This window comes from Trachypithecus francoisi, unplaced genomic scaffold (assembly GCF_009764315.1).
Source record: "Trachypithecus francoisi isolate TF-2019V2 unplaced genomic scaffold, Tfra_2.0 Lachesis_group10, whole genome shotgun sequence".
NCBI classification, from domain to species: domain Eukaryota; kingdom Metazoa; phylum Chordata; class Mammalia; order Primates; family Cercopithecidae; genus Trachypithecus; species Trachypithecus francoisi.
In genome coordinates this window covers 97,964,495-97,992,113 of record NW_022681455.1, presented here as the reverse complement: position 1 = coordinate 97,992,113, position 27,619 = coordinate 97,964,495, and the positions used below count along the sequence as shown (strand labels likewise).

The following is a 27,619-nucleotide window of genomic DNA, read 5'->3' as shown; positions in this document are numbered from 1 at the left end:
CGCAATGCGAAGAAAAGTCTCTGCCCGCCGGGCCGAGCCCTCCCGGCGCCCCCCACCTCTTAAGCGCGAGGCTGCTTTCGTCAACCCTTTTGTTGTACAGAAGGAGAAACTGAGGCCTGATGGGCACAGACTTGTTGGCCCACGTCCACTCGGTGACAGAGCTGGCCCAGGGAAGAATGGAAGTAACAACAGTGAAGACTTGGTAAGCTCGCTCCACGTGCCGAGCCGGGACCCGCGGTGCCCGTTTCTGCGGGGGGCGCCTCGTACCTAGTTGGCGCTGAGGAAACCTGAACCAAGAAAGCCGAGCCCCCCCACTCTCGGCCCCTCACGGGGGTGGGGCCTCCATCGGGGTCCGGCCAGCTCTGCAGCAGAGCCCACCACCCCGGCCCGCACCCCTCGCCCCGAAGTTAGGCTGGAGCCCCCATCCCAGCAGCTCGGCGGGCCGGGGTCACAGCGGGGCCGCAGCCTGCGACCGCCTCGGGGGCCCCGCCGCTCCCCCTGCTTCCCCTCCCCCCAGGAGGGAGGAGGAGACTCCGCGGCCCTCCCTCGGCCCCTCCAGCGGCGGTCGCCGCTGCACTGTGCCCGCTCCACCCCGCCACGGCGGTTCGGACGTCTGGAACCCGCAGGTCTCGGCCCGAGGTAAGCGGGGGCGGCAGGGCGGGGGCGGCAGGCCACGGCGGCCCGGGAACTTGCTCCAGGCCGCGCGCCTTCCGCGGGAAAGAAGGGGTTAAGTTGTGGGGTGTGCTGGAGGAGCAGACACAGTCGGGGCGCCCGCGGCAACCCCCGAACTCAGAGCAGAACTTTCTAGACCCCTCCCCGGACTCCCTCACCCCCTGGAACCCCAGGTCTCCAGTGGGGAGGGGCCGCGGGGAGATGGGGGAGGGGAGGCGCCTCCGGAATGCCGCGGTCCGGGCCGGACGGGAGGGGGCGGCGGGCGGGGACGGAATTTGGAACTCTCCCGGGGGACCCAACGTGGTCGCCATGGCGAATGCGGGATGGACGGGCGGCACTGGCCAATCAGAACACGGTGCCCTGCCCAGAGCCGCGGCGGCTGCCAATGGGGGCCTTGCGGTGGGGTGGGCGGGACCGCGCCGCACGGGCCGGTAACCACCTCCACCCTCCGCCCGCCGCTAGGGGGAGCGGGGCGGCTAGCAGGGCCGGCGTCCTAGGAGGGGGCGACTAAGTGAGGACTAAGGCGACACAGGGCTGGGGCTCAGTGGGGGTGGTGTCTACCTCCCCACTCCCGCTCTGTCAACGCTTTTGTGGGGGTTGGATTGATTTGGGTTGGCGAGGTCTGCCCACCTGTTAGAGTGTTCAGGAATCTTTTTAGTGCCTCTCCCCATCCTGTAGGTAGGGAAACTGAGGCCCAGAGAGGGCAGAGACTTGTAGATATCACACAGCATATCAGTGACGGAGCTGGGACTAGTGAGATGTCTGCTGTACAAGAGTGACAAGTTCACGGTGTTGCCGAGAGGGCTGGGGCTGGGGTCGGGGTTGGCTCCCATGAAGGTTCACCCCGCCATCCAGCTGTGCCTATCCACTTCGCCTGGTGCCTGCTGACCCCATCGTGTAGGTGCTCTGTGTAGGTGGGCACTGTGCCCCTCGTCGTGTAGGACCCACATCGTGTAGGTGGGCACTGTGCCCCTCAGGTGTTCAAGACCCAGGAGAGGAAGCATCCCATCTCCAGCTCCCTACCCTGGCCTTTCTGCTGGTCTGCGGTGTGGACACAGACACGTAGCTGTACCTCTGGGCCTCAGTTGGTCCATCTGTAAAGAAAGGAGTTCAAATCAGTGATCCAGGCTGTCTCTGTGGCTCCTCAGTCTAAGATGGGGGTACCTGGGAACAGACCAGGGGTGCCTATCCCCGGGCTCAGGTCCAGCCTGGAGGCCTAGCCCCCATCCCTTCCTTCCCCGCCAGCCAGCTCCCCCAAGAGGTCCTGCAGCTGGAGCCTGGGCAGCAGGTCACAGGGACAGGTGCCCGCAGTCTGTGGGCTGACCAGCCTTGGGCCCTGCACTTATTCAATCAGGCTGTCCTCTGTGGTTTCCCACTGGGCTCTGCTTTCTGTCCGCAGCCAGGCCTGTGGCCATGGGCTTGTCCCAGGGCCCTACCTGAAAGGCTCTGGGAGGATCTACAGGGTTTCAGACCTGGGGGAAGGGGTTGGGCCACTGGGCTTCCCATCCCTTCAGCTGGCCCCTGTCCAGGCCTTGGCATTACTCATTCTTCTCACTGGATATGGAGAAACCCATCCAAACATTCTGAGGACAAAACACAACGTTGTTTCCCTCTGGGTCAATTAGGCTTCCCCAGGTAAAAGGTGGGACAGCTGACCTGGCCGTGAGATGACCTCTTACTCCAACCATGGCCACAGACAGGCTCAGATACCTACCTGTCTCAGAGCCTGGCCACAGACTGACTCCTGATCCTTAGGATGACTCAACCTTCCCAAACTCTGCATGGTCACAAGGGTACCCCTAAGAGTGGTACTACCTTCTTAGGGGTACCTTCCATCCATCATGCATCTGCTGTATGCTGGGCCCTGTGCTGATGCCCTCACTTGTGGACTTCAAAGTGAGGCCTTTGCTGTAGAACAGGAAGGTGCCTGATGCTTTGGGAGCATACTCTGTGCAGAGGTTAGAGAAGGCTTCCCAGGGGAGGGGACACTGGAGGTGGGTTTTGAAGGATGTGTAGGAGTTTGCTGATGAAGGAAGGAGAGATATTCCAGACAAGTTCACAAGCAACAGGAACCACTGGTCACTTTCTGTGGGCAGGGCTGATGAGGGCCTAGCCTGGAGCAAGTGTCAGACCAAAATATTCCTGTTTCTGTCCTGGAGTGAGCTACCAGTGAGCACAGCTGTGGGGCTGGGGTTCAGGAGCCCTGGTTCCTACTCAGCTCTGCTGCCCAGCTAAGGGGATGTAAGGTCATAATTCAGTCTTCTGCTCTCCAGCCCACCAGCTAGCATTAATCAGTTAGTATCTGTGGGGCCTGTCCTAGAAGCTCTAAGTGGCACAAGTGTCCCATCTGGATGGGGGAAGCCTGTACTGCCAGGAGATGGCAGCTGGCGAGGCCTGGCTGTGGGAGGTTGTAGGGCTGTGCTCCCCAGGTTGGGGGGTGGTTGGGGAGATCAAGGCATTTCCTGGAGTTGGTGGCAGCTGAACTTGAAGATGGGTGGGGGTTCTGGAGTCTGGGACAGGGGCATTTGGAATACAAACGCAGAGACTTAAAGCAGTAATAGACCCGTCTGGCTGTTGGGAGGCAGGACAAGAGAGGGTGGGATAGGAAAGGCTCCCTGGGACCTGTGGTGGCTGGTCCCACCGTGACCTGCCCCTTGGTAGGGCAGTGATGCCAAGGGAACAGGAGGCCCCACCCCACACACATGCATACCTCATGGGAAGAGGGCACTGAGCCTGCTGGAAGAGGTGGGCAGGGCAGCTGGGGCATCTCCATGACTGTGAGCCACGCTCTGTGCTGCCGCTGCCCCTCAGTGAGTGTGTGCGTTACTGGGGCTGTGTGTGTGTGTGAGTGTGCACGTGCCACTGGGGCTGCATGTGTGTGCATTACCAGGACTATGTGTGTGTGAGCGTGCGGGTCCCTGGGGCCCTGTGTGAGTGTGTGCGTTACTGGGGCTGTGTGTGAATGCGGGTCCCCAGGGCTGTGTGTGTGAGTGTGTGCGTTACTGGGGCTGTGTGTGTGTGTCCCCAGGGCTGTGTGTGTGTGTGCGTTACTGGGGCTGTGTGTGAGTGTGTGTCCCCAGGGCTGTGTGTGTGAGTGTGAGCATTACTGGGGCTGTGTGTGAATGCAGGTCCCCAGGGCTGTGTGAGTGTGTGCGTTACTGGGGCTGTGTGTGAGTGTGAGCGTTACTGGGGCTGTGTGTGAGTGTGTGTCCCCAGGGCTGTGTGTGTGAGTGTGTGCGTTACTGGGGCTGTGTGTGAATGCGGGTCCCCAGGGCTGTGTGTGTGAGTGTGTGCGTTACTGGGGCTGTGTGTGAGTGTGTGTCCCCAGGGCTGTGTGTGTGAGTGTGAGCATTACTGGGGCTGTGTGTGTGTGTCCCCAGGGCTGTGTGTGTGTGTGCGTTACTGGGGCTGTGTGTGAGTGTGTGTCCCCAGGGCTGTGTGTGTGAGTGTGAGCGTTACTGGGGCTGTGTGTGAATGCGGGTCCCCAGGGCTGTGTGTGTGAGTGTGAGCGTTACTGGGGCTGTGTGTGAGTGTGTCCCCCCAGGGCTGTGTGTGTGTGTTACTGAGGCTGTGTGTGAATGCGGGTCCCCAGGGCTGTGTGTGTGAGTGTGTGTTACTGGGGCTGTGTGTGTGTGTCCCGTCCCCAGGGCTGTGTGTGTGAGTGTGGTGTAATGGGGCTGTGTGTGAGTGTGTGTCCCCAGGCTGTGTGTGAGTGTGTGTGTTATGGGGCTGTGTGTGAGTGTGTGTCCCCAGGGCTGTGTGTGTGAGTGTGTGTGTCCCCAGGGCTGTGTGTGTGTGTCCCCAGGGCTGTGTGTGTGTGAGCGTTACTGGGGCTGTGTGTGAGTGTGTGTGTTACTGGGGCTGTGTGTGAGTGTGTGTGTTACTGGGGCTGTGTGAATGCGGGTCCCCAGGGCTGTGTGTGTGAGTGTGTGCGTTACTGGGGCTGTGTGTGAATGCGGGTCCCCAGGGCTGTGTGTGAGAGTGTGTCCCCAGGGCTGTGTGTGTGTGTGGTGTGTGTGTTACTGGGGCTGTGTGTGAATGCGGGTCCCCAGGGCTGTGTGTGTGAGTGTGAGCGTTACTGGGGCTGTGTGTGAATGCGGGTCCCCAGGGCTGTGTGTGTGAGTGTGTGTGTTACTGGGGCTGTGTGTGAGTGTGTGTCCCGTCCCCAGGGCTGTGTGTGTGAGTGTGTGTGTTACTGGGGCTGTGTGTGAGTGTGTGTCCCCAGGGCTGTGTGTGTGAGTGTGTGTGTTACTGGGGCTGTGTGTGTGTGTCCCCAGGGCTGTGTGTGTGTGAGCGTTACTGGGGCTGTGTGTGATGTGTGTCCCCAGGGCTGTGTGTGTGTTGTGTTACTGGGGCTGTGTGTGAGTGTGTGTCCCCAGGGCTGTGTGTGTGTGTGTGTTTACTGGGGCTGTGTGTGATGCGGGTCCCCAGGGCTGTGTGTGTGAGTGTGTGCGTTACTGGGGCTGTGTGGAGTGTGTGTCCCCAGGGCTGTGTGTGTGAGTGTGTGTGTTACTGGGGCTGTGTGTGTGTGTCCCCAGGGCTGTGTGTGTGTGAGCGTTACTGGGGCTGTGTGTGAGTGTGTGTCCCCAGGGCTGTGTGTGTGTGTGTTACTGGGGCTGTGTGTGAGTGTGTGTCCCCAGGGCTGTGTGTGTGTGTGTGTTACTGGGGCTGTGTGAATGCGGGTCCCCAGGGCTGTGTGTGTGAGTGTGTGCGTTACTGGGGCTGTGTGTGAATGCGGGTCCCCAGGGCTGTGTGTGTGAGTGTGAGCGTTACTGGGGCTGTGTGTGAATGCGGGTCCCCAGGGCTGTGTGTGTGAGTGTGTGCGTTACTGGGGCTGTATGTGAGTGTGTGTCCCCAGGGCTGTGCTGTATGAGTGTGAGCGTTACTGGGGCTGTGTGTGAATGCGGGTCCCCAGGGCTGTGTGAGTGTGAGCGTTACTGGGGCTGTGTGTGAATGCGGGTCCCCAGGGCTGTGTGTGTGAGTGTGAGCGTTACTGGGGCTGTGTGTGAATGCGGGTCCCCAGGGCTGTGTGTGTGTGAGTGTGTGTCCCCAGGGCTGTGTGTGTGTGTTACTGGGGCTGTGTGTGAATGCGGGTCCCCAGAGCTGTGTGTGTGAGTGTGTGTGTTACTGGGGCTGTGTGTGAGTGTGTGTCCCCAGGGCTGTGTGTGTGAGTGTGTGTGTTACTGGGGCTGTGTGTGAGTGTGTGTCCCCAGGGCTGTGTGTGTGAGTGTGTGTGTTACTGGGGCTGTGTGTGAGTGTGTGTGTTACTGGGGCTGTGTGTGTGTGTCCCCAGGGCTGTGTGTGTGTGAGCGTTACTGGGGCTGTGTGTGTGTGTCCCCAGGGCTGTGTGTGTGAGTGTGTGTGTTACTGGGGCTGTGTGTGTGTGTCCCCAGGGCTGTGTGTGTGAGTGTGTGTGTTACTGGGGCTGTGTGAATGCGGGTCCCCAGGGCTGTGTGTGTGAGTGTGTGCGTTACTGGGGCTATGTGTGAATGCGGGTCCCCAGGGCTGTGTGTGAGAGTGTGTGTGGTGTGTGTGTTACTGGGGCTGTGTGTGAATGCGGGTCCCCAGGGCTGTGTGTGTGAGTGTGAGCATTACTGGGGCTGTGTGTGAATGCGGGTCCCCAGGGCTGTGTGTGTGAGTGTGAGCGTTACTGGGGCTGTGTGTGAATGCGGGTCCCCAGGGCTGTGTGTGTGAGTGTGAGCGTTACTGGGGCTGTGTGTGAATGCAGGTCCCCAGGGCTGTGTGTGTGAGTGTGAGCGTTACTGGGGCTGTGTGTGAATGCGGGTCCCCAGGGCTGTGTGTGAGTGTGTGTCCCCAGGGCTGTGTGTGTGAGTGTGAGCGTTACTGGGGCTGTGTGTGAATGCGGGTCCCCAGGGCTGTGTGTGTGAGTGTGAGCGTTACTGGGGCTGTGTGTGAATGCGGGTCCCCAGGCTGTGTGTGTGAGTGTGAGCGTTACTGGGGCTGTGTGTGAATGCGGGTCCCCAGGCTGTGTGTGTGTGTCCCCAGGCTGTGTGTGAGTGTGTGTCCCCAGGGCTGGTGTGTGAGTGTGAGCGTTACTGGGGCTGTGTGTGAATGCGGGTCCCCAGGGCTGTGTGTGTGAGTGTGAGCGTTACTGGGGCTGTGTGTGTGAGTGTGTGCGTTACTGGGGCTGTATGTGAGTGTGTGTCCCCAGGGCTGTGCTGTATGAGTGTGAGCGTTACTGGGGCTGTGTGTGAATGCGGGTCCCCAGGGCTGTGTGTGTGAGTGTGAGCGTTACTGGGGCTGTGTGTGAGTGTGTGTCCCCAGGGCTGTGCTGTATGAGTGGGGAGGGACGGGGGGAGGTGTTGCTAGCCAGGGTCTGGCTGCCCTTGGGTCTATGTGGGAGTGCAGGATTCCTGGTGTGCTGGGGGCAGGGTTGGCTTCTCCAGAAAACTTCCCAGGACCCTGACCCCACCCCTTCCCACACACCCGCTCCAGGGGACCCTGGGCCTGAAGTACAAAGGTGGGAGTGCTGTTGCAAAACTTCCCTGCCCTGCTGTGCCCCTTTCTCCTCCTTTCTCCTAGAAGGGGGCCTGGCCAGGACGCGGATCCCCCATCTCTGCCTTTAGCATGGGTGCCTGGAAGCCATTAGGGGCCTGGGTGGTGCCTGCCCTGGCCCTGCGCAACAGGCTTGGATTCCTGGAAGGAGCCGGTGGCCCTCTCCGGGCCAAGCCCTGTGCCAGGCCTGGCAGCTCCCAGAGGCAGGGAGGATGTGGTAATGACCCCCTCCCTGCCAGGCTCCTAGTTCAGGGGCTGCGGGAAGGGCCCAGCCGACAGGGCCCAGGCCCCCATACCCAGCACAGCTGCTGGCTGGCACTTGGGTTTCCTCCTCCTCCTCCTCCTCCTCCTCCTCCCTTCCCCCGAAGCCTCTCACATTGTTTTTCTTTTCCAAGAGCTTCTCTAGGTGGAGCTAGGCCAGGAAAATGAGGAGTGTGTGTGTCTGCATGTGTGTGTGTGTGTGTGTGTATCTGCTTCTCTTGGGGATAAGCATGTCTCCTTGCATGTCCTTGTACCTGTGTGTCAGTGCGCTGGCATGTGTGTGTCTTCAGGTGTGTCTGTGTCTACAGGCGAATGACTCTCCATGCACCCGTGTAGTTGTGTGTGCCTGTCGGTCCATCTGAGCATATGTGTGTCTGCCCCTGGGTCTTTGCATCTGTGCATGGGATTGCATGTCTGTGTGTGCACAGTTGTTTGTGAACACACACAGGCATCAAGGCCAGCGAGCTCACTGCACAGGTGGAGAGACTGAGTCACAGAGGCACAGGCTGCTAGGGATCTCCCTGGGTGTCAGTGCCTGGATCTGTATGGCCGTATCTGGGTGCGTGACACAGATGTTATCAGGGTCAGGATGGACACGTTGTGTTTATGGAACTATGGGTAGTAAGAAAGCAATACTCAAATACCCCAAACGATTAAAATGCAACTTCTCAGCTCCACACCTACCAAACATGACTCTCTCAGGTATGGGGCCAAGTGTCCGGGTGAATGTGAAGGATACCCTGATGAAGCAGTGGTCTCTCTCACACGTCTTCCCTTCTACACATAGGGAAACTGAAGCCCAGAAAGGGACAGTGGCTTCCATGAGGTTGGTGTCAGAGCTGGGCCTAGACCTCATGCATGGTAAAGGCAGACAGACAATAAATGAACAGCAAATGGCCTAGAGAAATGCAGTGGGGTCTCTGAGCAGCACGGAGGAACCTTGACAGAAGGTCATGAATTTTTAAAAATACTGCTCCACGAATGGCGGGAACACGGGAGGCGGAGCTTGCAGTGAGCCGAGATCACGCCACTGCACTCCAGCCTGGGCGACAGAGCCAGACTCCGTCTCAAAAAAAAAAAAAAAATACTGCTCCACGTGGTGGTGTCAATCTCCAATGCCCGGCTCCACAGTTGAAGGTAAGAGCGGGCAACGCAGTGTAGGGAACAGGGTTGGCGTTTGCTGGGACAGTCCACAACAGGAGGGGCCTAGGGCATGGAGGGTGCTGGCAAGGGAGAGATTAGGAGAACAGAAGGTGAGCTGGGAAGGAGAGGGACATGGGGGGTGGGCAGTGCAGTGGTGGGATCAGTGGCTTGTGGCTCCTTGCTGGGATTGGAGAGTATTTGGAGTTGAATCCTAGGAGTAAGCTTAGAATTGAGGCTAGGGAGGAATCGGTATTGGTAATGACACAAGGGGTGACCACCAGAGTGGTCAGGTTCTTATAAGCAACTCTGGCTGTTGCTTTTGAGAACGGATTTGAAGGCGGCAAAAGTGCATGATGGGCAGGGAGGTGGGTGTGGGTACTGTTGCCCAGGTGAGTGAAGGTGGTGTGGACCCTGACAGGTTAGTGACTGTGGACAAAGAAGGTGGATGGAAGGTAGTTGCAAGGCAGACAGACTGACAAGGTTTGGCGGTGGGTGGGGGAGGAGAGAAGGCAGATTTCAGGGGCCCCCACAGCTGTAAGGAGTGAGGAAGTGCCTTCTCCTGGAGGAGCACACAGAAGGAGCTGGTCACGGGGGGAATGGAGGCAGCAAGTTCCATTTTGACCAAGACGAGCCTGAGTCATCTATCAGGCATCTGGATGGAGGTATGGCAGGCTCTGAGGGCAACTTGGGCTGGAGAGAGACTTGGGGTTGAGGACATAGCGAAATGGCTCGGGCAGGGATAGCGTGAGAGGAGAAGGGGGCCCAGGCTGGATGACAGCAGCACTCGAGGGTTAAGCCCAGGGGGTCCACCTGGGAGGCTGATGAGCAGCTGGAGAGGAGGGGGGAAACCTGGAGAGGAAGGCGTGGAAGCAAGTGAGGCAGGGAAGCAGGTGGCATGGTAGGTCCACAGGGCACACCGTCACAGGGGACTGGAAACCAGCCTGCCATAGGTGGCTGGGTGACAGAGCGCCAAGGAGGTAGATGGAGTGGAGACAGTAACTGTGGACCATTTTGGAAGGGCCTTAAAAGGGAGGAGCCGGGGGAGGGGAGAAGAAGGTGTCAGGAGACACTTCAGCAGGGGTAAGGCCCCTGGAGAGGACGTCACTGGCTAGGGCAGGACAGGCAGGAGGGGGGCCTTCGGCTCAAGGAGAACCCTTCTGTCCTCTCAGGGGCAGAGAGGAGGGGGCCGTGGGGCTTGACAGCTTCCTTTTTCACTGCAAACCATGACGTTAGATCATCTGCCAAGAATGAGGTGGGTTAGAGATTGGAAGAGGGTGGAGAGGGGACACAGAGGGCTGCCAGGCAGCCTTGGGGACAGTCAGTGCTGAGAGTCCCACCGACAGTGCACTGATCACTCAGAAAGGGTGGGTCTTAGGGGCAGGTGTGAAGATCTATGGACCAGGGCTCTCTGCCTAATGGGGATGGAAAGGTGTGATGTCCCAAGGGGCTATTGGTGGGTAGCAGTCAGCAGAGGCCACAATGGAGGGAGACTGGGTCAGACTGGGGACAGAGAAGGACATGCCTCTCATTTATTTTAAGGCAGACGCATGGCCCATAAATGGCAGAGCCCATTGCTGAGCGATGGGGAGGCTGAAGTGAGACACAGAGAAGAAGAGAGATGTTTGCAGTGAGTCAGGGTGTCAGGGAGGGGTGGTTCTGGCAGAGAAGGGGAGGGAACATCCTGCTGTACTCTCAGAAGCCCCTGCCATCTGAGGACTGGTTTATTTCCATCATCATCCCCAGCGCGTGCATTCATTCAGCAAATCCTTACTAGAGTTTGAATTTGGACTCATAGATACCATGAATGGAGGTAATCATTTTCCTCACCTCCACTCTTTAAGGAATAAATGAGATCGTTCACCTAAAGCCCTGGGCACAATGCCTGGCTTGTGGCCTGCCCTCCACAAATATCATTGTCATCGTGTTGGGACTAAAACAGTGGCCACGACCCAGTCCCGGACCACAGCAAACTCTCACAGCCTTGGGTTAAGGGTACAGAGCAGACACATAAATGACAGGGTAAGTTACTGCAGTGATGGAGACACATAAGGGGCTGATGGACCTGGCCTGAGGTGCTCCCGGAGGGCGAAGAATTTTAAAGATAAGAAGAGTTAGCCCAGTGCAGGAAGAGGCAGGGAGCGGACTCCTGGCACCAGCCCAGTGCCCCTGCGTGGGTCCCGTGCGGAAGTGGGATAGTAGTATAGTATAAGCCATCAGTGTGCGAGATGGGACCTGGATGATAAAGAACAGATCAAGGTTTCAGATCAGCGCCGCTAGGTGAAGGGATTGGAACGGGAGTCTGGAGGCCACTGAGGAGGCCTTTACGGGCCCTTGCTCCACCAATCCTGCCTCATTGGGACTCTCCTGGAACAGAACTCACTCCTTCCACCTTGGCCGTTCTGTTCTCTCCGCCTGGCCCTTAGCGCGGCTGATCTTCCAGACTGACGGTGGTCAGTCCAATAACGGTTGCGTTCTCCCGCAGGTCCGAGGAGGCGTCCTCCGCCCTGTGGCCCGGAGAGAAACGGGGCACGGCGCCATCATGCACAGTGGTATCGCGTCCGCCGCGCGTCCCCGGAGCCGCCCCTGAGCCCGGCCGCGAGTTCGAGCCCAGGGCCCGCCCGGCCGCACCATGAGCCACGGGCCCAGCCCCCGGCTGGCCGAATCCCCGCAGCTGTCCAAGGGTAGCCTCCTGACCATCCTGGGCAGCCCGTCCCCGGAGCGCATGGGGCCTGCCGACTCCCTGCCGCCCACGCCGCCCAGCGGCACGCCCTCGCCCGGGCCGCCCCCCGCGCTGCCCCTGCCCCCCGCGCCCGCGCTGCTGGCCGACGGCGACTGGGAGAGCCGCGAGGAGCTGCGGCTGCGCGAGCTGGAGGAGGCGCGGGCGCGGGCGGCGCAGATGGAGAAGACCATGCGCTGGTGGTCGGACTGCACTGCCAATTGGCGCGAGAAGTGGAGCAAGGTGCGCGCTGAGCGCAACCGCGCGCGCGAGGAAGTGCGCCAGCTGCGCCAGCGCCTGGACGCGCTCACCAAAGAGCTGGCGGGCGCACGGCGCGAGCGCCAGGAGGCACAGGGCGAGTGCGAGGCACGGGGCCGCGAGCTGGCGCGGCTGAGGGGCGCCCGGGGCGTCGCCGACCAAATGCGCGACGGCCCAGAGCCGGAGGCGGAGCGCGAGCCAGTGCGTGACATCGGATCCGAGAGGCCGCCAAGCAGCCAGGTGCGCGGCACGGGCGGGGCGTTTGCGCCCCAGTCTCGAAGTGGGCGGGGCCGATTGGCCTGAGCTGCTGGGCTCAGAAACAAGCTAGTAAAGGCCTGGCCTCCTGGAGGTTTCACTTCTCCGGGTCGGGTCCTACCCTTGCGGGGCCTCACATCATCTTCCTTCCGGAGACCTCAGGGTGGAGAATCCCAAGTTCTGTGATCCCTCCACTCCCATACCTGATAAGTCAACAGAACCAAGGAATCATCCCCTTTGAGCAGGAGAGGGATCCAGCAGCTTGCATGGAAGTTAGCTGATTCGCAGCAGAGCTGAATCCATTGATTCAATCAGAGCTGAGCGGTGGGGGAAATCAGGGCACTGGGATCACAGAGGAGGTCCCTGACGCAGGCCTCACAGAAGCTTTCCTGGAAGAGGTCACATTCAAGCTGAGACTAGAATGATGAGTAGGAATTAGCTGTGAAAAGTGCTAGGAGGGCAGGACGACGTGACTCGTACCTGGAGTACCAGCTACTTGGGAGGCTGTGACTGTGGCAGGAGGATCCCTTGAGCCCAGGAGGTCGAGGTTGCAGTGAAATATGATTATACTGCTGCAGAGGGCACCCTCTCCTGAGCCAGCAGGCCTGTTACCAGAAAACCACCTAGGGGCAGGGTCCAAGCTCAGCTCCCCAGCTCTGTCCCCAGCTCAGTCCCTGGACAGGCTAACTCTTCCAGATAAGACTGCCCCCTCCTCTCTCCTGCCCAGCCCCCTCCACCCCGTAGGCTAGCTCGGGCACTGCTGCCTCCTGTGGCTGAAGTCCCCTCTTTCCTGGGGTGACCTGGTGTTTGGAGGTGGTATACCCTGTGCACAATGCTGTTCCTATCCTATCCTTGTTTCAGTTGTCCGTCACAGGCCAGAGGGCTGTGGGCAGTCGCAGGAGCCCTAGGCTTGCAGTCCGTCCTCCAGCCCAGCCTCTTCATGCTGTGGCCGAGAACAAGTCCTATCTCTCCCTGTTCCCCATTCGTAAAATGGGGCTTTGAACCAGTTGCCACTCCCACCTGGATAATCTGAGATACAGAAGAGTAGCTCTCACTCCTCGGGGAGTCCTCAGGACCACCACTCCAGTCCAGCTAGAGAAACCGAGGGCCGGGCCAGGAAGAGGTTGGCCCGGACTCATCTGGAAAGGCTGTGGGAGAAGCTGGAACAGGGGCTGTGGTCCTTGTGGCTTTGTGTCAGAGACAGGCCTTGGGGATGGCAGGGGCAAAGAAGAAGGAGAGGATGGCAGGGAGGAAGGGGTCTCGGCCCTGGGTTTATAATTTCTCACTGCTTCCTGTCTAGAGCTGGCTCTCCTCACAGGCACTGCTTGCCTATGTCACCAGTCTCCCCATGTCTTACTGTTTGCCCCTAAAAAACAGGATCTTAGAGCTGGATTTCCTTTGGAAGGAATCTAGGCTTAAGCCATGACAGGAATTCCTGCTTCAACATTTGTTCCCATCAGTGCCCCACTATAGGTTTGCATACTTCCAGTGACAGGGAGCTCACCACCTCTCCTGGGGAATCTTCTAGGATACAGGGAACCATGGCGGCTGACACTCTGCAGCTCCAGGAGGTGAAGGGGGAGGCCCAGAGCAGGGCGTGTCTTCCTTCTCCAGAGCTGGAGAGGCAGGCAGCAGAAGAGGAAACTGAGGCCCAAAGACACTGTGTGACTTGCCCAAGATTACCCATCAAGCTGATCTCAGACCCAGGGCCTGGCTTGGCAGCCACTGCTCCAGCCTCCACCTTGGTCCCCACAGGAACTGGAGCTGGTGGAGAGCCTGCTGAAGAGCATGCCGGAGGAGTCTGAGGACTGCTGGGAGGCACGCAGCGTGGGGGCCGGGGGCCCACGGGGCAGCTCAGGCCGCCAGGAGCGGAGCCGGCTGCCCTGGGAGGACACAGCTACCGTGGAGGAGGAGGCCTCCAAGTTGACTGCCCTGCGGCTACGACTGGATGAGTCCCAGAAGGTGCTGCTCAAGGAGCGAGAGTGAGTCATGGGAGGCAGGAGGGGGCAGGGGCAGGGCCAGGTGAGCACCCTCAGAATGACAGAACATTAGACTCACGAAGATGACAGGTAGTGTTTAGGCTATGTCTTGGAACTGTAGAGCAGTGGTGTTCCACACGAGGACTCAATGCAAGTTTTTATTTATTCATTAAAATAATATGTTACTGGGCACCTATTCTGGACCAGGCACTGTGCGCAGCCCTGAGGATACAGCCATAAATAAGATAGAAACCCTTGCCTTCCTGAAACTTACTTTCTAGCTGGGGGAGAGGGCTGTGGGCAGGGTAAAAGCAGGGAATGGAGACAGGGAAGTTGGTAGGTTGCAGCTGGGACCTTGGTTTTGTACCTGTGAGTTTGAGATGGCAGGGAGGCAGCTGGGGAAGTGAATGAGTCTGGAGTTCATGAGACGGGCCTGTGCTGGAGGTAAAAATGCAAGAGTCACCAGTGAAGAGATGATATTGAAAGCCATGAGCTGGGCCGGGTGCGGTGGCTCACGCCTGTAATCCCAGCACTTTGGGAGGCTGAGGTGGGCAGATCACTTGAGGTCAGGAGTTCGAGACCCACCTGACCAACGTGGTGAAACCCCATTTCTACTAAAAATGCAAAAGTTAGCCAGGCATGGTGGCAGGCACCTGTAATACCAGCTACTCAGGAGGCTGAGGCAGAAGAATTGCTTGAAGCCGGGAGGTGGAGGTTGCAGTGAGCCAGAATTGTGCCACTGCACTCCAGCCTGGGCGACAGAGCAAGATTCTGTATCAAAAAAAAAAAAAAAAAAACCATGAGCCTGGCCAAGGGCCAAGGAGTGAGTATGGATAGGGAAGAGGTCAGAGGATCCAGCCCTGAAGTACCAAGTTTAGAGGTCTGTTAGAAGAAAGGGAAACAACAGAGGAGACGAGAAGGAAGCCAGGCTGGGGAAGGGGAACCACAAGAAACGGTTTCCCAGAGGACAGAGTGATCAGTAAGAACAGGGCTGAGCCCTGACCATTGAATTTAGAATGTGGAGGTAACCAGTGACCTTGATCAGGGCAGTTTAGAGGGCACGAGCTTGATGATAATGAATATTCTGCAGTTTTTCTGTCCAGAAATTAAATACATCAATAGCATAACCTACCTACATACCCCTTTTTAAAAAAATCAATATAATGGCCAGGTGCAGTGACTCATGCCTGTAATCTTAGCACTTTGGGATTCCAAGGCAGGAGAATTGATTGAGACCAGTCTGGGCCACACAGCAAGACCCTGTCTTTACAAAAAAAGACAAGAGCCTTACTCTGTCACCCAGGCTGGAGTACAGTAGCACCGTCTCGGCTCACTGTAACCTCTGCCTCCCATGTTCAAGTGATTCTTTTGCCTCAGCCTCCCGAGTAGCTGGGATTACAGGCATGTGCCACCAGACCTGGCTAATTTTTGTATTTTTAGTACAGATAGAGTTTTACCATGTTGGCCAGACTGGTCTCGAACTCCTGACCTCGGGTAATCCACCCACCTCAGCTTCCCATAGTGCTGGGAATACAGGCATGAGCCATTGTGCCCGGCCTACAAAAAAAGAAAAAAAAAAAAAATTAGCTGGGAATGGTGCTGTGCCACTGTATTCCCAGCTACTTGGAAGGCTGAGGCGGGAGGATCGCTCGAGCCCAGGAGATCGAGGCTGAGGGAGCTGTGATTATATGATTGCACCAGTACCCTCCAGCCTAGGTGACAGAGAGAGACACTGTCTCAAAAAAAAAATCAGTATAATGCCTCTGTGAAGATGTAGGCAGAGATCAGGATGGTGCTTCTGTGGACATCGTTGCATCTTTGGTCAAGGAATACCAAAGATGGCCAGCAAACTGCCAGAAGCTGGGGGAGAGGCATGGAACAGATTCTTTCTCGCAGCCCTCAGAGAACCAGCCCTGCCAACAACTAGATCTTGGACTTCTAGCCTCTAGAAATATGAGAGAATAAATTTTGACTGTTTAAGCCAAACAAGCAAAAAAATCAACCTAGTGCACTAACTGAAATATAAAGTAGAAGTGAAAGTAACTTTTTTTTTTTGGAGACAGAGTCTCATTCTGTTGCCCAGTCTGGAGTACAGTGGCGCTATCTCGGCTCACTACAATCTCTGTCTCCCTGATTCAAGCAATTCTCATGCATCAGCCTCCTGAGTAGCTAGGACTACAGGCACACACCACCACGCCCAGCTAATTTTTTGTATTTTTAGTAGAGACAGAGTTTCACCTTGTTGCCCAGGCTGCTCTTGAACTCCTGAGCTCAGGCAGTCCACCTGCCTTGGCCTCCCAAAGTGCTAGGATTACAGTATGAGTCACTGCACCCAGCCTGAAAGTAACTTAAAATACATATGTTGTGATATGGAAGGGCTTGGGCTAGCTCCTCCAGAAGAAATGATGAAGTGGTCAGAGTGGGTGTCTTTAAATGGGATGATAGTGACGATAGTTACAACAGCAAACACATAGCACATGCTCCGAGTCAGGTGCTGTGTTGAAGGCTTACATGTATCTGTGCATTTAAGTCACCTCGCAGGACAGCTACAAAGGCGGCTCGTGCAGGTGTGCAGAGTTAGCAACTCAAAGACACAAGTAGTGTCACTGTGATGATGAGGTTTCTTGAGAGATGAACAACCTTTGGTAAAGTTCTGAACAAAGAAAAGTGCAGCCAGGCACAGTGGCTCATGCCTGTAATCCCAGTACTTTGGGAGCTCGAGGTGGCAGGATCGCTTGAGCCCAGGAGTTCAGGGTTGCAGTGAGCTGTGAACAGACAGGAACAGGGTGGTCTTTGACAGATGAACTTGGGGTAGAGCGGGAGGGAGGTACTTGCCCAGACATGCCCAGTGCTCTGGAGCCTTGACCCCCTCCCCACAGTATGAGCTGGGCACTTGCCCTTGGGTAGGGAGTGCGGTTCCAGGGAGTGAGCTGTGATCTGCACTCCAGTCTCTGGAATGCAGAGCCAGATCCTGTCTCTAAAAACAAAGAAAAGTGCAGTCTTCCCTTAGTTTATACAGTGATTCCATTCCTAGAAAATTCAGCGTATGTTAGTATAAAAATTACTTTCTGTTTCGATGTAAATCAGAGTGAGGCTCTAGGCTCAGCTCATCTCCACCCCGAGCAATGTCCAGTGGGCTGTGGGTGCATTCAGTAGGATGCAGAATTCATCCTGATGGGCAGAACGCCCAGGGCATTGCAGGGAGTCAGGCACCCTGGCCCCCGCCCACTAAATGACCCCTAATCACTGGGATAGCCAAAAATGTCCCCATGGGTTTTCTTTTTTTTTTTTTTTTTGAGGCGGAGTCTCACTCTGTCGCCCAGACTGGAGTGCAGTGGCCAGATCTCAGCTCACTGCAAGCTCCGCCTCCCGGGTTTACGCCATTCTCCTGCCTCAGCCTCCCGAGTAGCTGGGACTACAGGCGCCCGCCACCTCGCCCAGCTAGTTTTTTTGTATTTTTAGTAGAGACAGGGTTTCACCGTGTTAGCCAGGATAGTCTCGATCTCCTGACCTCGTGATCCGCCCGTCTCGGCCTCCCAAAGTGCTGGGATTACAGGCTTGAGCCACCGCGCCCGGCCTACCCATGGGTTTTCAACATGCCTCCTACAGGTGATGTCCCCTCTGGGAACGCCATGTTGGAGGCATGGAGTTTTCCACTCTCAGAGAGGCCAGTGGTGTGGCGTTATGAAGGGCAGTGTGCTGGAAGGTGATGCTGAGCTCAGCCATTGGTGAGCACCTACTCTGCCAGGGCCAGGCATCATGCTTGTTACCTACAGTGCCTCATTCAAGATCAAGGCAGGGCGGCGGTTATGGGTTAGGGATCCCACACAGTGACGATGGCAAGACAGGACCCTCTCTCTGGGTCACTGGACAGTGTTTTCCAGTGTTTCTATTTGCAGAACCATGTGTTCGGACCAAGCCTTGCAGGGAACATAGTCTACAGAACAGACAGGAGCAGGGTGGTCTTTGACAGCTCTTCGAGAAGAACAAGGTGGGGCAAGGAGTGGAGTGGCCAGTGCTGGGGCTGCCACCTCCCGGAGCCATTTTCAGATGAGCCTGGAGTACAGCAGGAGAGAGGTTCTTGCCCGGGGATGCTCAGTGCTCTGGAACCCCAACCACCTCCCCGCAATGTGAGCAGGGCACTTGCACTTGGATAGGGAATGCAGTTCCAGGAGAACTGCAAAGCCAGGGTGCTTGTAGCCACGTAGGGTGCCTGGGCCCGAATACCAAGGCAAGGATTTTGGACTTGGGCTCAACAAGTGCAGAGGGTACACGGCAGGGCCACCCTTGGTGAGGACTCCAAGCAGAGGGTCTTGGTGGGCTCACCCCTGTGTCTGTCCCTTCCCTAGGGATAAACTGGCATTGAGCAGGAACATTGAGAAGCTAGAGGGGGAGCTCAGCCAGTGGAAGATCAAGTATGAGGAGCTGAGCAAGACCAAGCAGGAGATGCTCAAGCAGGTGAGTCTTGGAGACCAGAGGGGCTTCCTGGAGGTGGCAGGATCACACTGTTGAATTTCAGTAGTGGAAATAGAAGAGAGAATTCATTCATTAATTCATCTGACAGTCATTCTTTTTTTTTTTTTTTTTTTTTTTTTTGAGACAGAGTCTCACTCTGTCGCCTAGGCTAGAGTGCAGTGGTGTGATCTCAGCTCACTGCAACCTCCACCTCCCAGGTTCAAGTGATTCTCATGCCTCAGCTTCCCGAATAGCTGGGATTACAGGCACCCACAACCACGCCCGGCTAATTTTTGTATTTTTAGTTTCACCATGTTGGCCAGGCTGGTCTCAAACTCTTGAACCCAAGTGATCCTTCTGCCTCAGCCTCCAAAGTGCTGGGATTACAGGTGTGAGCCACTGTGCCTAGCCTTATTTATTTATTTATTTATTTATTTATTTAATTCTGAGTTGTTCTGAGTGTTGGGCAGGCACGGTCCCTGCCTTCAGGAGCTTACTTTGTGGGGGCTGTGGGCAGGGGAGACCGACAGTCACCAGGCAGATTCATGAGTTATGAAAGAGTCAAAACAGAATGAGAGAGATGGGGTAAGTCAGGAAAGGCCTAAGAAGGTGGCATTTGAGGCAAGACCTAAAGGGGCTAGAGGAAGCTGTCCTTGAGAAGATACAGGGGAGAGTGTTCCTGGCAGAAGGCACAGCGATGCAAAAGTCCTGAGGCAGCAACAAGCCCAGCACGTGCGGGAAACAGGGAGGGCCGAGTGTCTGGAGAGCAGGAAGTGAGAGGCAAGGCCGCAGGAGGGGGCCTTGTAGACCAAGATGAAGAGGAAGAGTCTGGATGTGGCGTTCATTGGGTTCCTATCTGTACTAGGTGCCACTGAAGCCTCATGGCAGTCCAGGGAGCTGGGTCCTCATGTCCCCACCTTACAGATGGGGAAACTGAGGCTACAGAGAAGGGAATCCACCACTGCAGTAAAGGGGCTCAGAGCAGGCTGAGTTGCCAGGACCGCCTCCTGTGCAGGCCTCAGTGGCCACCAGAGGGCGCAGCCACCCACCGAACGCCGCACTGGATCAGTCGGTTTCTAGCAGCTGGGAGGATCACAGACCTTTAGAGTCTGAAACTGTTCTGGAGGGGACTGAGACTGGTCTTACATGAGAATCTCTTAGGAAATCTCCTAAAACACAGATTCCCAGACCTCACCTCCACCCTCCTGAATCAGCACCTTTCAGGGTTGGGTCCAGGACCCTGTTTTTTATTCTTTTCAAATTCTGAAGTCTAATCATTTGAAGAAAAGCAAATGAAACACAAATGTACAATGTAGTAGAAAATTATAAAGGTTCTCTTTTGTATGTGGCGTTTCTCCCTCAACACTGTGTGTTGAAAACTCATCCATGTGTTGCAGGGAGCAGCAGTTTGTTGGGGTTTGCTGTATACCGCAAGAAATGTTACTGTCTTAAATGCATGCTAAGCAATTCTGATGCATCTGCGTGCAAAGCAGTGTTGGAATCAGTCACTGTACACTGAGGGCAGCCCTGTGCCCAGGCCATACAACGACACAAAGGTGGACAGACACACAAGCTCCCCGTCCTCCCAGGCTAGCTTTCCAGTGGGGAGTGGGATGAGGAGGCCCCTCCTCCAAGCCAGGTGGACAGAGGAGGCATCCCTAAGGAGGGGGCCTTTAGGTTAAGGCCTGAGAATAAGAAAAATCAGTCCTATGAAGTGTCTCAGAAAGAATGTTCCACGCATGTGCAAAGGCCCTGTGGTGGGCAGGAACTTGGTGTGTCTGAGGAGTAGAAAGGAGTCCATGGTGCCTGGAGTACAGTGAACTAAGGGGAGAGTGGCAGGTAGGCATCCAATCGTGCAGGGCTTTGTGAGCGTAGAGAGGAGCTGGACTTTACCCTAAGACACCTGGGAGCCATCAGAGGCTTTGTGGGAGGAGGGTGATATGATTGTATTCATCTTTGTTAAAAGCTCCCTCTGGGCTGCTGTTGTGGAAAATGGGTTGACAGAGAAGGACCAGGAGTAGACACTGGGAGGCTAGACAGTAATGAGGAGGAGAGACATGGGGAGAAGCGGAAGTGGTCAGATTCGAGGTCTGTTTGGAATACTTGGTGCCTGCCCCATTTGGGTGCCGCCTCAGGCTCTGCGCTGAGCACTCCTGCACTGGTGCCCACCCCCGGAGCTGGTTCCAGGCTGTATCCTGGTGGTTCTCATGACCAGGTGGGGCCTTATCCTTGCAGCTCAGCATCCTGAAGGAGGCGCACCAGGATGAGCTGGGCCGCATGTCTGAGGACCTGGAGGATGAGCTCGGTGCACGCTCCAGCATGGACCGGAAGATGGCCGAGCTGAGGGGCGAGGTGAGGCCATGGATGGGACCCAGGAGGACTTGGGTTTAGGGGTCCTGGGGCCCTGCCTCCATCAGCAGGTCACTGGGAAAAGGGCAGGGGCCAGGCCTATGCTCTGAGGGGGGCCAGCCACATCCAAGGGTGTCCTGATCTGCAGGAGGCAGGCCTGTCTCCCACACAGAGGCCAGAAGCACACTCTCACATCCTGTACACCATGAAATGAGCCCAGCTTAATTATAGCCAGTGCAGCTGGATCTGCTTCCTGGAGCCAAAAATGGCTCCAGGAGGTGGTGGGGGCATCCAGCTCAGGCCCTGCATGCCCCCTCCCCTGGGAGTCCTCACTCTGCCCTGCCCTGCTGCAGATGGAGCGGCTGCAGGCCGAAAACGCCGCGGAGTGGGGCCGCCGGGAGCGGCTAGAGACAGAGAAACTGGGCCTTGAGCGGGAGAACAAGAAGCTGCGGGCACAGGTCGGGGACCTGGAGGAGGCGCTGGCCCGGCGGCGGCGGCAGACAGCCAGCGCACTGGACTGTGACCTGAGGGCCAGCCAGGCCGCGCTCTTCGAGAAGAACAAGGTGGGGCAAGGAGTGGAGTGACCAGTGCTGGGGCCGCCACCTCCCAGAGCCTAGCCTCCCTACTGTGTGTCAGGCCTGGTGATAATTATGGTACCTGCATGTATTGAGCACCTTGTGTGCTAGACCAGTTGGTAATTATAGTAGCCACATTCATTGAGCACTTAGTGTGTGCCAGGCTCCACTCTACGTGCCAGGGACACAGCACTGAGCAGACAGATGTGGCCTCCCCTCTCCCCCTCATGGAGCTGAAGGCTCACTTGGGGGATGTGTACGTGGCTCTCTCTGTCACACAGATTCATGCCAATCACACAGCTTCATGGTCACCAGCAAGAAGAAGGGATACCAGGAGACCTGGCTTAGGCCCACAGTCCTGGAAATATCTCCTGGAGGCAGTGACATTTTAAACTGAGTTCTCAGCTGGGCGCAGTGGCACACACCTGTAATCTCAGCACTTTGGGAGGCTGGGGCGGGTGGATCACCTGAGGTCAGCAGTTTGGGACCAGTCTGGCTAACATGGTGAAACCCCATCTCTACTAAAAATACAAAAATTAGCTGAGCATTGTGGTAGGTGCCTGTAATCCCAGCGACTTGGGTGGCTAAGGCAGGAGAATCTCTTGAAACCAGGAGGCGGAGGTTGCACTGAGCTGAGATTGCACCACTGCACCCCAGCCTGGATGACAGAGAGAAACTCCATCTCAAAAAAATAATAATAAATAAACTGAGTTTTCTAGGAAAAGCAGCTGTTGACTGGTAGTGTGTGGATTTAGGGGAGGGGATGGAGAGAAGTTAGGACTAACATGAATAAACGTCCGTGGTGAAAGAGACACAGAGCTTTGGAGGAACAAGGCCAGTGTGCTGGAGGGGAGTGAGCAGGGGGATGTGGTAGATGAGGCAGGAGTGGTGGGCCTCCTCAAGAGAGTTTAAAGCAGGAGGAAAGTGTGAGCAGGCTGTGTGGACAGAGGATGGAAATATAGGCTGGGGGGAAGCTGTTGACGTTCCCTGGGCAGCAAGAGAGGGAGGAGACCTGGACCAGGTTGCAGTCGTTAGAGATGGAACAAAAAGGATGGACTCAAGAGACCTTCAGGCAATGCCTATTGCCATTTTACAGATATGGAAACTGAGGCTTGGAGAACTCACAGAGCTCCGGAGTGGGCACCTCTTTTGCTGGCTGCCCTTCCTCTCCCCAACCACTGTGGGCTCTGAGACACCCACCCACTCCCCAGCCTAGCTCATTCCCAACCCAGGGCTTTCATTGCCATGTATATGCCCCTGAAGACTCCAGACCTCATCCTTCCCCAGAAACCCCAGTTCTGCTCCAACAGCTCCAGGGCAGATCCAGTAGCATCTGAAAGTTACACATCCAAACTGGAGCCACAGGTTCCACCCACACAGCCTTCTCACCTCCCTAGAAGGCACCTCCAGCCTCTGGCTTCTCAGCCAAACCTCTAATGCTGATATTTCAGACAGCAGATGGAGAGATTCTGGGAAGGAGAGACACCCAGCATCCCTAGAACTGCCTGACCTCATGGGACTCCCTGGCATGGCGCCCAGGCTGATACTGATCCCCCCTCCCTCCCACCCCATCCCTGTGCCCTGCAGGAGCTGGCAGACTTGAAGCATGTGCATGGCAAGCTGAAGAAGCAGTTCCAGGAGAAGGTGGCAGAGCTGGCACATGCCAACCGGCGGGTGGAGCAGCACGAGGCCGAGGTGAAGAAGCTGCGGCTGAGGGTGGAGGAGCTCAAGAAGGAGCTGGCCCAGGCTGAGGACGAGGTGAGGACCGCAGAGGGGCAGGGACAGCCACAGACCTCAGCCAGGGAGGAGTGGGGGGGCCGCAGGGCCCTCCTGGCCTCTCCATTCTCAGCCCCTGGTGCCCGGCACAAGCCTGGCTCTCAGGAGGTGCCCAGGGTAGAGTGGGTAGGTGTGTGATGAATGGATGGCAGGATAGACATGTGGGTGGGAAGATAGGAAGAAAAATGAACAGAAGACAAGATGGATGTGTGCATGGATGAACCGATAGTGAAGGAATGAGTGGATGGATGAATGGGAGAGAGAGGCAGGGCGGGCGGATGGATGGGTGGTTCCAGTGGATGTATGAACAGATGATGGCTGGATGGGTAGACAGTGGACAAACGGATGGACAGCTGACTGGGTCAGTGGGTGGAAGAACGAATGGAGAGGGAGAAAGGCCAGGTTGATGGGAAGATAGGTGTGTCCGGGAGAGCAGGAAGGCCTGGCTAGGCATGCTGGATGGGCAGCTGATTAGATGAATGGATGGGGAGTGATGGGTGACTGTCTTCATGGGCAGATGAATATCTCCCTGGATGAATGGTCAGATGGACAGACTGATGGGGACAGAAGGATAGGAGGTAGATGGCTGCATCAGTAGTGCAGGGCTTGGGAGGATGGGTAGATGTGCAAGAGGAGGCAAAGGGGATGGAGAGGAACCGAAGGGGTGCTTTTCTGGAAGAGGTAAACCTTAGCCTAGGCCTCAAGGAGCAAACGGTCTGGGAGGAGCACCTTCCCAGGGAACAGCGGTAGGAGTGGTTGTCCCTGGGCAGGTGGCCGGCCTTGCCCAGCCCCGGGTGACCCTCATGCTCTCGGCCCTGCTCACCCCCACCCAGCTGGACGAGGCCCACAACCAGGCACGTAAGCTGCAGCGGTCGCTGGACGAGCAGACGGAGCAGAGCGAGAACCTGCAAGTGCAACTGGAGCACCTGCAGTCCAGGTGGGTCCCGGGCAGGGAACAAAAAACAGGGCAGAGACTTCCAGCCAGGGAACCCTCCAGTCAGGGATGGAGCCCAAACCAAGGCTGGAGGGAGAGACAGAGAAGGAAGAGATCCAGGTGCCTGGAGCCAGAATCCTTTCCCCTCAGGGCAGGAAGGGCCAGAGCCAGGAAACCAGGGCAGGGGGTGCAGGAAGTCAGGCCAGCTGCAGGCCCTGGAATTGTCTCCTCTAGTGGGAGGGCTGGTGGGCGGAGTAAGGGCCGGAAGGGTGGGCTGGAGAGGTCAGGCCCAAGGCAGGGGTAGGGGGTGGGGGGGCAGTGGGTGGGACCAGCAGGGCTCCAGAGTCACAGACAAGAAGAATAAGCAGTCCTCAGGGTTACTGGGCCCAGGTGACACCAGGACATCAGGAATCTCAGAGACTGGCAAAACTGCCAACAGGCCCCACCCAGCACGCTCTGCCTCCCTCCCCCAGCCCTGTCTCCTTCCCAGCACTCTGTGAATCACAGAGCCAGGCGATATCAGAAAACTTCAGTCCAGGTCCCTCCCGCTTCACAGCTGGGAGGCCCAAGGAGCATGGGAGCCACAGCATTGACCTGTGCCGGATCACAGCATTGACCTGTGCCGGGCCCTGAGAATGCATTTACTTGCATTCTCATCTTTCGTGGAATAGAGGGTGCCCGGTTCTGCAGCCAGACTGCCTGAATGGTGTGAAGCCTGGCTCAGCATTAGCAGTTGTGTGGCGTTGGGACACTTATTTAACCTCTCTGTGTCAGTTTCTTCATCTGTAAAATGGGGATGGTGATAGTTCTTAGCTCTTGATTGTTGTGAGCATTAAATGAGCTGATCCATTCTTACGAAAGTACCTGGAGATGAGGCATGGTAGCTCACACCTGTAATCCCAATAGTTTGGGAGGCCAGGGCAAGAGGATTGCTTGAGACTAGGAGTTCGAGACCCCTGGGCAACATAGCAAGACCCCATGTCTACAAAAAAATACAAAACTTAGCCAGGCATGGTGGTGTGTGCCTGTAGTTCCACCTACTTGGGAGACTAAGGCAGGAGGGTCACTTGAGCTCAGGAGTTCATAGCTGTAGTGAGCTGTGATGACACCACTGCATTCCAACCTGGGAGACAGAGTGAGATCCTGTCAGAGAGAGAGAGAGAGAGAAAGGAAAACACCTGGCACATAATAAATGCTGAGTAATTGTCAGCAGCTGCTGCTATTACTATTATTACTACTGCTGGGGAGGGGCTTATATTTGGATTACATATTGTGCTTCAGCATCACGCTGCTTCTATGAGAGAAAGGAAAGATGTTTTTCCCTAGGGGGCTGGCAGATGAGGAAACTAAGGCCCAAGAGGGTAAGTCTTTCCATGGCCACACAGTTCGTGGGTGGCCAGGCAGAATCGCCCCTGGCCATCAACCATCCAAGCCCTTATTTACTGAGCATTTACTATATGCTGCTGTTTGCTGAGATCTTGTGGCTTAGAGTATGGGCTGCAGAGACTTAACAGCTATTGTCCCATGGTAAACTGAGCCTCGATTTCCCCACCCGCCTGGGATGATGCCCATAAAGTGTTGTGCAGGGGCCCAGGCATGGGTCCAAGTCGGGACCCGTGCCTGGCTGGCTCTGCCCACTCTGACCCCGCAGGACACACCCTTCAAAAGCCCACTTAGCCTTGGGGCTTTCCCGCAGTCTGGGTCACATCGTTCAGGAGCAATAAACTCCAGAAGTGGGCAGGCAGGCTCTGCTGGGCCTCTCAAGTGCTTCCATCCGGGAGGGTGGGGCCACCCAGGACCGCTGTGTCGTTTTATTTTCCAACTTTTTGTGCTTTAATGTTCCGGGGACAGCTCACTAAATCACTGTGCAGTAATGGAGGCCCCCGTCTGTGCCCCTCCCTTGCGTGTTAATAATTCATGCCTTCCAGTAAGATGCAGCCAGGGTGGCCACTTTGCTGGGGGGTGAGGGGAGGGATCGGCATTTCCTTCACCAGCTCTTCTTAAGAGTCAAAGTTTTGCTCGTAAATTTTGACTTTAGGAATTTTAATGTGAGGAAGAACTGGGGCTGAGCCCTTTCTCACTGACACTGGGAATGTAGAGGGCTCAGCCCACCCCCACCGTCGCCACCACCCAACTCTGCTGCCTGTGCTCTGAGAGCCAGGCTTGGGTTCAAATCCCTCAGCATGACCTTGAGCCAGCTCCTTCACTTCTCTAACCGTCCAGCCGCTCTGGCACCACCCACTTCAGTTCAGAGCTCTGCCCCACTCCCCACCATCTATGTGACTTTGAGCAAATGACTTCACCTTTCTGTGCCTCGGTTTCCTTGCTTATAAAATGGGGGTGATAATGGCACCTCTATCATATAAGAAGATGACAGGAGATGAGACAGCAGGGAAAGCATCAGGGAAGGCTTAACTGCTGCTGCACCAGCTGCAGCCACCTTATCGGAGGACTGCCGGCCATGCTGCTCTAACCTCCTGTCACCCCAACCCCGCAGGCTCCGCAGGCAGCAGCAGAACGCTCCCCTCTTCGGGAAGATCCGCAGTGCTCGCTTTGGCACCGAGGAGGCCGGTGATGGAGCCAGCGACCTGGACGAGGACGAGGACTTGCAAATCCAGGTGGCCTAGAGCTTCCTGTGGCTGGCAGGATGGGCCGTCCCACACCTGCCCAGGGTCCAGGCTAACCAGCCACTCAAACTGATGCAGCACCTAGGCTCACTCTGGGACCAGTCCCTGCCACAGCCGACTTTCTTCTCTCCCAGGGATGGTGTCAACAGTCCCACCTACAAACGCCCTGTGGAAAGGAAGCCTATGTCATATATATATATATATCCAGGAGTCTTTGGACCCATTTGGTTTTATAAATACAGGACAGCTCCAAGGCCCAGTCCAGGTGACCTCACCCACCCAGGACTTCATGCAGGGCTGGGCATGTTGGGGGAGGTTGTTGGAGCCCCAGCCTGGGCTGCCTCTCTAGGCTTCGCTGTTCATCATACAATGCAGTAAACCCAGTTCTTTGTAATAAATGAAGTTCAAGTTCTTGGGGCATCTGAAAGTGTGGCGGATGTGGGCGGGGGGTATGGGGGACGGCATCGGCCTGCACCTGACACTGAACCAGAGCTCAGGAATGTCAAGTAACTTAATAAATAAGTGAATGTGAAGAAAGAATGAATGAATGAGGCCAGGCACGGTGGCTCACACCTGTAATCCCAGCACTTTGGAATCCAAGGCAGGTAAATCACTTGAGCCCTGGAGTTCAAGACCAGCCTGGGCAACATGGCCAAACTGCGTCTTTACTAAAAACACAAAAATGAAAAAAAAAAGAAGCACACACACACACAAAAATGAACCAGGTGTGATGGCAGTCGCCTGTAATCTCAGCTATTCAGGCGGCTGAGGCAGGAGAATCGCTTGAAGCCAGGAGGTGGAGGTTGCAGTGAGCCGAGATCACACCATTGCATTCCAGCCTAGGCAACAGAGCAAGACTTGGTCTCAAAAAAACCACGCAAAGAATGAATAAACGATCATCTGAGCTGCTGAGCAGACTGGTATCCACTCCTGTGGTGAGGAGGAAGAAAGTACAGTGCGTGTCTACTCTAGAGACTTCAGTTCCGGCACGCAATGGATTCATGTCTCTGCCCCTTATTAGCTGTGCAACCTCTGGGAAGCTACTTGCCCTCTCTGAGCCTCAGTTTTTTCATTTGTAAGATGCCTCAGAGCTGTCACAAGAA

At 56.4% G+C, this 27,619-nt stretch overlaps 1 protein-coding gene across 2 annotated transcripts; it reads left to right on the top strand.

The window, feature by feature from the left end:
* Positions 1-27,053, top strand: CCDC102A (coiled-coil domain containing 102A). 2 transcript variants are annotated; one of them, XM_033218537.1, is made up of 9 exons: positions 1-639; positions 11,075-11,806; positions 13,577-13,803; positions 18,150-18,258; positions 20,491-20,607; positions 20,958-21,167; positions 22,767-22,937; positions 23,789-23,892; positions 26,387-27,053. In XM_033218537.1, the coding sequence occupies exons 2-9, from the start codon at positions 11,222-11,224 to the stop codon at positions 26,514-26,516; spliced, it is 1,653 nt and encodes a 550-aa protein (XP_033074428.1). In that variant the 5' UTR covers positions 1-639; positions 11,075-11,221; the 3' UTR covers positions 26,517-27,053. The 2 variants fall into 2 exon arrangements, with proteins under 2 accessions (XP_033074428.1, XP_033074429.1); XM_033218538.1 differs by lacking the exon at positions 1-639 and adding an exon at positions 10,123-10,219.
* Positions 27,054-27,619: the final 566 nt, after the last annotated feature.

Excerpts from the sequence above, each read along its gene's own strand:
- CCDC102A (XM_033218537.1), top strand. The coding sequence starts at position 11,222 with ATGAGCCACGGGCCCAGCCCCCGGCTGGCCGAATCCCCGCAGCTGTCC. Across the intron at positions 13,804-18,149 it reads GTGCTGCTCAAGGAGCGAGA|GGATAAACTGGCATTGAGCA; the intron begins GTGAGTCATGGG and ends TCCCTTCCCTAG. Across the intron at positions 23,893-26,386 it reads CTGGAGCACCTGCAGTCCAG|GCTCCGCAGGCAGCAGCAGA; the intron begins GTGGGTCCCGGG and ends CCAACCCCGCAG.